General features: G+C 36.6%; 2 protein-coding genes across 2 annotated transcripts; one reads left to right on the top strand and one right to left on the bottom strand.

Annotated features, from left to right (window-relative positions):
- Positions 1-1,975: 1,975 nt before the first annotated feature.
- LOC105044324 (uncharacterized) lies at positions 1,976-2,854 on the top strand. The gene has a single exon (XM_010922178.4). It carries the CDS (start codon positions 2,128-2,130, stop codon positions 2,665-2,667), a length of 540 nt encoding a protein of 179 aa, XP_010920480.1. The 5' UTR covers positions 1,976-2,127; the 3' UTR covers positions 2,668-2,854.
- A 1,581-nt stretch (positions 2,855-4,435) lies between these two features.
- Positions 4,436-11,782, bottom strand: LOC105044323 (pre-mRNA-splicing factor SLU7). The gene is made up of 10 exons (XM_073255292.1): positions 11,529-11,782; positions 9,749-9,912; positions 9,539-9,651; positions 8,406-8,819; positions 8,114-8,249; positions 7,692-7,991; positions 7,157-7,373; positions 5,019-5,122; positions 4,871-4,939; positions 4,436-4,787 (listed from the first exon to the last, which is right to left on the bottom strand). The coding sequence occupies exons 1-10, from the start codon at positions 11,542-11,544 to the stop codon at positions 4,710-4,712; spliced, it is 1,611 nt and encodes a 536-aa protein (XP_073111393.1). The 5' UTR covers positions 11,545-11,782; the 3' UTR covers positions 4,436-4,709.
- Between the last annotated feature and the right edge of the window lie 796 nt (positions 11,783-12,578).

The raw sequence follows: 12,578 nt of genomic DNA, 5'->3' as shown, positions 1-12,578 counted from the left end.
GCCAAAAGAAAACAATATGCTATGGATATACTTAATTATATTAATGAAATAATTGTTATCCAAATACATCAATTGCATATAGAATATTATTGACCATACCTGTCACTGTTGCCTCTGCTGAAAGAAATTTTTCAAAATTAAAATTATTAAAATCATATTTACGATCAACAATATTATAAGAAAGATTAAATGGTTTAGCTATGCTATCTATTGAAGGAGAATTATTTCAAATATTGATTACAAAAAAATTATAAAAAATTTTACATTACAAAATGTACGTAGATTATTTTTTAATAATAATTAATATTTAAAATATTTAATTTTTAATTAAAAAAATTTTTATTGATCTCAGGCCTAAAAAATATCAGGATCGGTCCGTTTCCATCCTATATTTTTGTGCACCAAACATCTTTGGAATCATTAGAATGCAGAAAAAATTTGGTAACAGCCAGGTTTGGACCAAGGCATGCAGAATTCCGTATGATATCTTTCCATTATCCATTAGTAAGGAGAAATTATATATCCTACATGGTATATACCACGTGACCGTGCACCGCGTCGATCACTTGGTCTCCTTGTGGGCTACGTTCATTATGTGCTCATCGTGGTGATTGGCCTACAAAAAGGAGACAAGGTGCTTGATACGGTGCATAGTCACGTTGGCACACGCGGCAGTGGGTATAATTCTGTGTGCACGAGCGGTTGGTAAGGGTTCCTTGTAATTGCTTAGTGGGCCAAAGGAAGGTGGGTGTTAACTGGATTGCTCTTCGGAATTTTTCTGGAAAGCATTTTATCTCCAGCATAAAAGCGAGGAAGGAGCAGAAAGAAAGAGAGAGAGAAAAAAAAAAAAAAAGGCCAAGTCCGCTCCTGGGAAGATAATTGTTTGGTCACTGGAAGGTACCAAAGCATATCCCCTCATTCTCGTAACTTTCAAGCAAGCCAAGAATCTTGGCTGCGAGTTGTGGGGCTTTGCCTTTTGCCGTCCACATTCATTACTGGAAGGACGTAGCATGTTCCAAAGGGGAGGTGGAGTGGGGGATAACAATGGACCCATTCCAGCTGGTGTGACGCAAACTTCGTCAGCAACCGCGCTCAAGAGTGATTCCTTCCTTTCCTTTTTTTTTTTTTTTTAAGTAAATCCGAGCGATTCCTTCCTTCGCCTTATAATTTCTTTAATTAAAAAACAAAAAGAAAGACAAAACACCTGATGAATTGAATTGCTGAAATGACACGCATGCCCTTTGATCTTACCAAATGGTATCGGGAGTCGCAGTCTATAAAGAAATTCTTCACATATTGCTGTTATCCTAAAAAAATGAAGGAAAAAAAATGATGAGTTATTGGATCTACTTTGCAAGCTCAGCGCATCCAAGAAGCAAGTCTTTTGGGGCTTTCAAGAACAAGTCTTAATGTACGAGCCCCAAATATGCGAAAACAATGTTTGATCTTATGTCAGCCGCATGATGGAAGATGCCTTTTTTTTTTTTTTTTTTTTTCCTGAGAAACCTTAATAGATTTCGATAGGCTTTGCTCATGTTCTACTCAAAAGGTAGCAGATAAAATTTTTAAAGTGTCGTTGTTAGTTGTAACGTTAGTGATTTAAATTATTTTTCAAAAATGTCAGAAAATTTGATTAGAAAAACTGGAGAACAATCATCACACTCATCTACTATTGTTTTCTGCGCTCGCATGGCTGCGAATGCTCCTTTCTTTTTCCCTCGTCCTCCAGTAATATCTCTCAAGGGTGTTTGGTAATCTTAATTATTTTCCAAATCACGATTCTCTCGCAAATCAAAGAAATTAAGTTAGGCCACCCAACGGTCAAACACTTGGCGTAAGTCTTACCCAGGGATGCCGAAAGGTGGAGAATAGACTCCCACAATTAATTCCCTGCCTTCCCCGAGAAACCAATTAAGGCCATCCTTCGATTCTACTATCATAATATATAAGTTATTTCATCACAAAGTGGACTATACTTGAATAAAAAAGTGAGAACTGGAAGAAATATATATATAAGAACAGCCACCAATCTCTCTCCCCCCACCCTCACCATCCCAAGTCCAAACCAAAGCCTTCGCTCGCCCGTTCCAGTCTCATCTCTCTCACCACCACCAACTCTTTGATTGCATGGCTTGCTTGGGCCTTAAGAACCAACTCCTTCCCTCCAAGAAGGTGTGGAACAACTTCACCTCCAAAGTTCAATCCAAACTGTCGAAACTCAAGCGGTCCAAGGCCCTCAGACACGCAAAGGCGCGCCTGATCAACTCCATCTTTCACTCCTCTAGTCGGTCATCTTACCACCTTCGACGCAAGAAACGCCGCACTCGGCGGCTACACCACCATCGGTACTTCGCACCGGTCTATGTTGATGAGCTATACGACCAGCCCATGCCGGTGCATGCCGAGTGCGTGGAGGCATCTCCTGAGGCCAAGGGAGAGAAGGCATTGGAGAAAAGTGCAAAGAGTGATCAGTTTGGGGTTATGTGTGGAGGAGCCGCTGCTGCTGCTGCTGCTTCTTCGTGTGAACCTTCTTTGAGTGTGGTGGCAGGGATGGAAGATGTGGACTTGAGAGCAGAGATGTTTATAAGGAAGTTTAAAGAGGAGATGAGGCTTCAGAGACAGCGGTCGTTTGGGGAGTATCAAGAGATGCTGGCGCGAGGAGTATAAGTCCCCCGCGTGAGCTTTGAGTTGATGGGTTCTGTCGTTTCTTCGAGTCATCCTTCAGTTTTCTTCTTTCATGTATATGGTCGGTCTGAAGAATGACTGTGTGTGGAATTTATATGGTCTGGAAATTTGTAGGGGCAATTAGAAACAACAGATTAATACATTTCTCAATCTATAGTGTTTTGTTTTACCCCTTCAAGTTGTTACGGTTTGCTATTTCCAAAGTTCAATTGGAAAGTTCAAAGTTAAAGCGATGGCCACGGTAATCTATTGTCTGGTGAGACTAGGTTCTGATTTTGTTTCTTTTTTAGCATATCAGAAAAGAATCGAAAAGACGTGGGCTCTCTGTCAGCATCAGCATTCGAGCATTTTCTTTATGAATAATTGTCTTAATTGTCTGATCCAATTAAATAACGATGTGTCGAGATATTACACCCTTGTCTAAGAATAAGAGTAAGAGCGAAAGCACCTCCACCCCCGCAAATTTGGACGATATAGATCCTCCATTTCTGTATTTTCAAACAATATATGCTCCCCGGGAACCGGTTCAAAACTGGATCAGATATGGATTTGCAAATCCAAACGATCCAAGACCTCCCAGATATTCAGAATCATAGAAGACAAAAAAGGTCAGATTTTGACATCAAAAAAAAAAAAAAAGGTCAGATTTGAATTGCATGATAAGCAGTATTCACTTTTCATGTCCCATGAGTCAAACCTGGTAAGTCTGGGATTAACTAATTTCGCGTGTATGTATGCTCCCACCCACCCCCCACCCCCCACCCAATATTTTGCCGCTCCTCCAGGGCCACAAGTGAAAATTCTCTCGGAATTGCAAGGCCACGGATGGAACGCAATGTGTTCAATAATTTTGTGGCTTCAGATATCTCATTGTTTGGCAAATAACCATCATCACCATCGTAACCCCAATAGGCAAACCACACTTATCCTATATTTGGTTAGGATCATAAGAAAATGGATGGATAATCCCCATCTACCTTTTAGTTCACAAACTTACAGAAAAAATAGATGAAAAAACAGATATTGCTCATCCATCCTAGCTCATCAATTTTCATCCTCCCAGATTGGAACGATGAAAAAAAAAAAGAATGAAACATTGAAAGATGAACTTTTATATTAACAAAATTATCCATCATTAATTTTTTCATAAAACTATAATACTTCACTTTTTCATTCATATTATTTATATATATTTTTATATATACTATTAACCATATATTACTAAATTATATTAATCATTATTTTAATTTTAATTTATAATTTTCATAATTATAATTAAATAATTAAATTATCTTCTATTTCTTTATTTATATTTACTATTTTCTAATTAACTATTTATATAATATTAATTAATTATTTAAATTAAATTATAAATTATTCATTTATTTATATAATTAATTTATAAAAATATATATTAAATTAAATTTTTATATAATTTTTATATAATTATAGACCCAGAGATTATAAATTTATACATTATTTTTTTTAATATAAATAAATATTATAAATTAATAATAATAATATTTTTATCAAAAAATAATTTAATTCAAATATTATACAAATATCATCGATCTTTTCTCTCATTTCTCCTATACCAAACAGAAAAAATTATTTTCATCCATCTTTTTATGTTTCATCAAATATACAAGAGGATAAATAAATTTTAAAAAGAATGAATGAAAAATTCATCCATCCTTTCTCCTCCATCCATCCTCCCTCCCTCTAATTCATCTATCATATAAATAAAGGGTTAACATAGAACCATCGTTCCAATGCTTCTTTCATAATCATAAGCCTATGCAGCAAACAACTATAGCGTTGTTTCCTCAAGGACAACCAGTACCGAAGGACAACCAGTACCGAAGAAAACGAAAGGGACCTCCACAATTATCACATCTGCAGAAGTCTAAAATTTACAAACTGAACACCCAGCCCTCCAACAGAAAGGCATCCAGGAGAATTGTTGCTCATCCAACAGCCTCCCCAGTTTCATGACTCCAGTGGTTATATACACCAATCAGGAATTAGTGAAGGAAATCTTTCATTGGATCATCATGATGGATCTTCTTCATTCGGTAGGCTTCCATTTCTTCCGGAGTGACCTGGATGGATAAAATCAGATGAGAATCATGTAGCGAAATACCTCTTTACAAGAAACAAGAAATACATGGAGACAAGATAATACATCATCGTTCCATTTCACATTATATTTCCGCTTTCTTTCATCCCTTTCTTCCTTCTTTCTTTCATCCTCCTGCCAAATTTGAAACACTTTCAGCATCTATAGATTAAACAAAAACGCAGAACTAAATAAAGGTAGAACTCGTACTTACCTTCTTCAGAGCTTCTGCAAGCAATTTTTTATCAAGAACCAGGTCATCAGGAACATCACTTCCCCAAGGAGCAAGCCGCTTCTCCTCATGCTGCACGGGTTTCTCTGTATCGCACAAGTATTATCAGAATGCCATCAGAACGTCAGAAGAAACTTTCACTCGACCAAAATATTCACAATATCACAGTTTTTCGCATACTACAAACTATATTTCATTGTAATGAAGCTTGCTTGTATCATGAACAGCCAGCTTTTAGGTATCAGCTAACCCTATAAAAGATATGCTGGTACCTTCTGAGCATGCAACTTACATTCAGCTAAATCCACCTAAATTGCATCATTATGCCAACTTAAGTTCAATTTCAAATGTTTACCAAGTCAAATATCTTCCAAGGAATATTTTAAAAAGCCAAGAAGGTCAAAAACATGGGAACAGATCAGCCAAGATATTGTGACTTCTTTCTTTTTATTATTTCCAGTTCTTCCAACGTGCAACTATTATTTTTCATAAATCAAATATACAAAATGTGGATGATAACATGGTATATGCTAAAGCAAAATTCATAGTGTGCCACAACATAAAGATCTCAAAGAAGATTAATACCATCTGAAGAAAGTGAAACATAGGAAAGAGTGAAAAATCCTTATGCACGATAAATCGATTAGCATGATGATATCAGCGCATTTCAATTTAAGGCAACAGGATACAAGCATGCAAATTTGACTTTGAAGTCACAAAAGAGTGAAGGGATACAAAGCTTTCTGGTGGAAAAGCAAATTATTGTGGAAGGAGAAAGCGATCAACAGTTCCACAAGCAGCTCCTATATACTTGGAACATACCAAGTTCCAAATAACATAATAAATGAACAACAAAGGGGGAAATTGAGAAGGTTTACATGGAGTCCAAGTAAAGACAGATATCTAAAGAAAGACCTGTTAAAACCAAGATGGGCACCGAATCTGTATGCAACTACAGGTGCATACAGGAGGGATTAGCTAAAAGAGGAAAGGACCACATCAAATTGCGGAGGAAACACCACTTAAATATAAAAGCATGAAAGGTTATCTCAAGAATGAAATCACCCTAGGCTTTGTGTTGAAAAGGAAATACAGAAACATTGAGAATTTTTTTATCATAAATAATCACCTAAGTAGCCTTGCACAATCAAAGTGAACTATGATGCTTATCTGGTACTAACAGATTTGAGACAAATAAAAATATTTGGCACAGTCAAAACTAAAAGTTGCACCTCAGAAGACCTAGATAGAATTTAAGATATCTGACCAAATCTATCATCTGCCTATTCAAAAAATTAAATAAGAAAAAGAATAGAATAATTGGATTCAATGATGTTTACAGCAGGGCTTCCGATGATTGTGTTGAATTCAACAAATCAAGAAGATACTAAGCAATGAGTCTCAAGAAGCTAAAGGCTTTTAAAGGGAGATTTAAGTAAAAAATAATCTGGCAGAACTAAACATTTCTGAAAGATTTTGCCACGGAAAACTTTATATAACAATGTATTCATGGAAATTAAGACTAAGTTCAGACTTTGTAGCTGAATTGGAAGTCACAGCCTCATAGGATGGATATCATTACCAAAGTTTCTTAGATTGCCAAGTGATGAACAAATTCCAGCAAGTAAAAGGAGGGGGGAAAATTCCTCAAGCATGGACAATTTCAGAGCATGAAGAAGCTTCATCCAAGCAATAGAAGCTTATGAATATAAAGCAGAGAAGTTAAATCACATAAAGGTTTTGGATACTTGGAAGTTGAGAATTGAAAATATCTGAAAAGAATATGCATGCCTATCAGGCATTGACATGGTTCATGCCATGCTGGCCTACTTGCTGCATATCAACTTGTTAAGGTATTTCACTTCAATGTGCACTGATGCAAGTTGATACACAACGGACGGGTCTTCCATTTTCCCACTTTAGAATATGTTAAACGTTCATGAATTTTGGAACAGCAAAGAGCTCTTGCATCTTTTGGCTTTACTTGATTAGAAATGTGTGGCAAGAATATCATATTTTGTGTCAATTAAGAATCGCTGAACAACCAGGTTTGCAATCAACTCATGTGATACAATCTTGATTAACAAAAAATTCCAGAATTTGGTAACTCTTCTACTGACCTTCTGCGGCCTCCTTACGAGCAATGTTTGTTTTCATCAGTTCTGCAGCAGCTTCAGCAGCCTCAATTCCAGCTGACCCCGTGCAGTAGCTGTTTCGAATAGTCTGTTTGCAGCATTTGTAGCCCCACTGGTGATCCTTCCACCATGAACCCCAAACAGTAGTATGGTTATTTATGAATACATCTTCTTCGTACTTGCTTCTTGGCAGTAAGGTCTCCTAAAATATGTCATTGTCAAGTGATGATTTGGATTAGCCACAATTAGAACAAATTTCTCAATTTTCAAAGTAAAAAAGACAAAGAATTACATGTCCCAACCCAAAACCACACAGCAAACCAATGGGTTTAACCATATAGGTGTCTGGAAGGAAGATGTTATAATTCTTGTGGAAGGAGGATATTATAATTCTTGTGGAAGGAGGATATTATAATTCTAGCAAGATATCTACTAGGAAAAAGAGCACCATGCCTATTCCTTTCTTTAAATTAAAGACAAGGGAAGATAGATGAAAACATATGGATGTAGATAATTATACCTGGCCCTTTATTATCCGACCAGCACGATCATACTCAATCTCTCTCTCACTTTGCCCAAGAAGAAGTTCCCTTGGAAGTGCCTCTTCAGATGCCGCATTTCCATATTTCTCCATAATGGTATCCTTCGTTTTTGATTTCAACTTCTCTTTAATAATCTTATAATTCTGAAAAAGTAATTCTGCTTGAGAGGGGGCAGCCTGCAGGTGGATATCCTGCCCTTTCTCAAAAGCTTCCCAAGCATGCATATTCAGCTGCTTGAACTCGAGTGCTTGACCACTAACTCTGTTTTGGTTATCACCCTACAGTATAATCATGAATGAATAAGATCGTGTACAGTTAGAAAATAATGAAACATTATGGAATTTTGATATCCATTAAATGGCATCAGATAAGCATGTTTTAGAATTATTTGAGCACTCACTCCATAGAACTTCTCATTTGGATCAGCATCTGGTGAAGGATCCTCGCGCATGGAACGGGTTTTTGGATCATAGTGGGCAGAATTGACATCTAGATTCAAAAGGTATTTTGCAGTATCCTCCCTAATACGCAAATTCCTGGAAAGCATAATTAACGTTATAAGTCTATGCAACAGCTCAATAAGTATAATATCTAAAGAAAACAAATAACTGTAAGCCATGAGAGTAAAATATGACTATAAAAAGCCTACTAACCAGTTCTATCTAAGAGTCATAGAATTTTCTCAGATTTACCTCACTGTTCCAGTGCTTCCACCACCTGTGGTGCGTACACGCTTCTCCACTTTTGCAAAGTCCATCTGCTTGCTCTCATCAACCTTTGCCTCATCTACCTTTAGCTCATCTTCATCATCATCCTCATCACTAACTGCACCTTCACCATTCTGATTGTTGTTTTTCTCCTCCAACTTTTTCAGTTGCTGTTCTTTCAGATATTTCCGCCTCGCTTCCTCCCTAGCTTCATATTGCTCAATTACACGAGCATAAGTTGATGGATCATAGCCATTCCAACGGTCACGTTTTCCATCATAATCAAGTTCAAATGTCTCCACTTTCTCATCTGGCCCTATATGCATGCTAGTCCACTTCGCTCCCACCTTCCGTGGTCGCTCCATGCATGACTTCTTATCATGAGTCATTGCCCCACAACTACAATAAGAACCAAAAAAAAAAAAGGTCAAATCTAGCACCAGATAACAGTCATATAACCAATCAAGACCTTGACACATAATGTCAAAACGATGGACAATAACTACGAATAACCAACTATTCATGAGCCTATGTCACAGTGCAGCATTGATCCAAATACTGATCCCAAAATATTGAAGGCAGATATACATTGTCAACCAAAAACCTTACCCAATTACAATAGGATGCAAAAAAATTGTCTATCTCTTTCATCCAAAATAGTCAGACAGCAGTCACATGATCATAAACTAAAACCAATCAACATTTTTTTGACAGAATAACATCAAAATAATTACATCTCAAGAATACCTAACTACAAGTGAACCAATTTCACAATGCAATATTGATTAGTAGGAGTACTGATCCCAAAGTATTGAAGGCAGAGATATGTTGTCTGTGTGACTCCTGGCGCCTATCAGGAATAAAACTTCATAATTAAACATAGAATTAGAATATTATTTTTATTGTAAATGGTGGCATGGCATTTCAGAAAAGGGAAAGCAATTAAGGAAGGGATGAAAAAAAAATGCAAAATGATGTGTCACCACAAACAGATCTCCAAAGCAGCTTTAAACCACAGTTTTTTTTTTTTTTTTTTTTTTTTTTGGAACTATCAGTAAAGATGGCATCTTGATCCCCAAATTAAGAGTGAGAGAGAAAGGTAGAGAGATACTACTTACTTTTCACAAGCACCCTTTCTATATTTATCAGCCTGATAAATTTTTGCACCTCTGTCATACCATGATTTTGTGTAATTTGGATCTGACTTCCATTTCCGCTGATGCTTCAAACTCTATTTGAAAGGAAAACAATTGCAATTAATATTAAAACTTTATCAAGTAATATTGGACACAAGCCAATGCACATTATGTTTTGGTAAAGAAACCTACCGGCTTCTCAGCATTAAGATACCAAGGTGCAGATGACATGTACTGAGGAATGTGTGGATTAATTTCCTTTCCATCTTCATCAACCTCAGCTGGGGCAAGCCCAGCCTTACGTGCTTCCTCCAACTCAAGTTGTTTTCGATGGTCTTCTCGGGATTTAAAAGATGCTACAACAAAGACAGCAATATATGAAACTCACGGCAAAAAAAAAAAAAGAATAATAAAAGACATGCAGTTCTTATATAAGACATATCAACTCATAGCTTAATTGCACAATGCCACAGTGTCTTGATCGGTAGATTTACATGACTGGCGGCATGGACTACAATAGAATTTATACATATGAATGACCCACACAGGACCCTAATTCCTCAAAATTCCTTTTTTTTTTTCGGAGGATGCCTGAAAATCCATTTTGAAAGATGTGTCTTCCTAAACAATATAAACCCAATAATATTATTTTGAGGCTTGTGATTACTAATATTACATGTTTTCTCTAGCAATACATGAAAAATATAAAACACACTCAAAATAATTTTACCAATATATATATATATATATATATATATATATATATCAAGAGCTGAACTTAAACTATTATGGATCATGCCTCTCCCACTAATAGGGCAATTAAGTATATATATATATATATATATATATATATATCAAGAGCTGAACTTAAACTATTATGGATCATGCCTCTCCCACTAATAGGGCAATAAAGTACAGCGCATAGCACCATAGCATTCTGAAATATTGAAAAACAAATATATTTCAGAAAAATAAATAAAAGAAGAAAAGAAAAGATATTAACATGTACCATAAAAAATATACAACCAGTCATATCTTGCCAACAAGTGGGGAATGATATGCCTCGAGCATTTGTAAAATAATTGTATAAAGACAAAACACATAAACATTTATTTATCTAACCAAGATGATGTGTGTGGTCCAGAAACTAATTTCCAATGCCACCTTGTTTATCCTAGGAATATCCATTAAAAGGAAAATAAGCAAAAATTTAGTGTGGACGAGATATTGTGGCTTGTAAGTTAATCTCCACAATTTATTTCCAGCAAGCTGAACAACGAAATCAAGAAACAACCAGCAAAATTTTCGACTTTCAACTTTATTCACAAGGAAATGTACCCTAAAAAGTAAACTTTTGCCCCTTTGTTCAAGCAAGATGAAATTGCAATACAACATACGCGTAAATTTCAAAGAGCTCGCAACACAAAGAAGGGCATGGTCGGTAGCTTTCACACTGTCGGATTGGATCTCTCAAATTCCACGTATCTAGGTAGCAGTTAACATCTCTTTGAATAATCTTAGCGGCAATTAACCAAGAACCTTTTCTTTCCAGTTGGTGGGTGGGTGCGTAGGGATTGGGAAGGCAAAAAAGGAACAAAAAGTCCGCGAGATTAAAAGATTTAGGAAACCATCACCATGAAGAACTATAGCATATTGTTTTTGTCTGTTACTTTTAACATCAGAAACCCTAAATAATCATCACGCATCCAAGAGGAGAGGAGGGAAAAAGAAACCTGAATGATAAAGAATCAAAAATTTTCTCAGAAAAGATAGACATTTCAGTCAATTCCAAACCCAAACCCCAAACTTAAATCAAAGAACCCTAATTGAGCAGTAAAACCAATCACCATCTCGTATCTCATCCGCACCCAACAGCAGACAGCCTCAAAACACAAATTAGCGCAAAATACGAGATCGAATCATCAAATTCCCACCACAACAAACTCCGAGACAGGATGGGGCAGAAGCTTACCTGAAGCCGTCGCCATGTCGGCCCTCTATCACGGAGCGGGAAGGAATCAAGAGAAGTTAACGAGATCTTAATCGGCTATAGATCGTTCCGTAAAGTAATCGAGAACAGAGAAGAAAGAGAACGAGATCTTAATCGGCTGTAGAGCGGTCCGAAAGCGCCCACGAGAACGACAGAGAGGGGGCGAGTGGAGACCCTGCGCCCTGGTTCGTACAGAAGCCTTGTAAATCGTCTCGCTCTCCTTTGCATCGACGCCGCCTCACATATCCGCGCAATCAGAACCGTCAGCACGTTAGATTTCATCTGACCTGACCTGATCTGGTGATCCCACCGCCTCTCCTCTCTACCATTCAGCACGTGGGACGCACGTGGCCGGTCCGAGAAAGAAAGCGAGGTTTTTTTTTAATTATTTTTATTTTATTTTATTTATTTTTTGTTTTTTAAGGACCGCCAATCACATTGAAATACGTTACCACCATCTCATTAATATCTAAGAAGTGCCTGATAGCCTGAGAGGATAAATATAAGCATTAGGGTCGGAATAATATATTTTAAAATGATACCGATATTTTTGTTGTGGAGTTTCCGGATCTGTCTACTCCAGATAGGTTTGGCAATGTATCAGATGGGATGCAGATTTGGGTTGATCCATAACCGACCCGATATTTTAGTACTTAGATTTGAACCCAACATGTGATCTGGTGGTCATTATTTTTTTTATCCATATCTAATTCAATTGGATATCAAATTATCCAACCAAATACCCATCTTTTTTAAATAAAATTTTATAAATAAAAATAGAAGTATTAAATAATAATCTACTACCATCCTTTAGCTCTTGAAACCTTAACCAAATCTAAAGATCATAAGACCCATATTTCATACAACCAGCCCACATTTGAATAATATATATACATACAATCAGATTGGGTAATGGATTGGGACGGCCACTATTCGAATCCGACTCGACTTGAGATATAAATTTATCAGATTCGGATAGAGTCGGATCAAAACCAGATCAATATGGTGACCAACCCGACTCATTAAGGTCAA

Source organism: Elaeis guineensis, chromosome 4 (genome assembly GCF_000442705.2).
Source record: "Elaeis guineensis isolate ETL-2024a chromosome 4, EG11, whole genome shotgun sequence".
NCBI classification, from domain to species: Eukaryota; Viridiplantae; Streptophyta; class Magnoliopsida; order Arecales; family Arecaceae; genus Elaeis; species Elaeis guineensis.
This window is presented reverse-complemented; position numbering and strand designations above follow the sequence as displayed.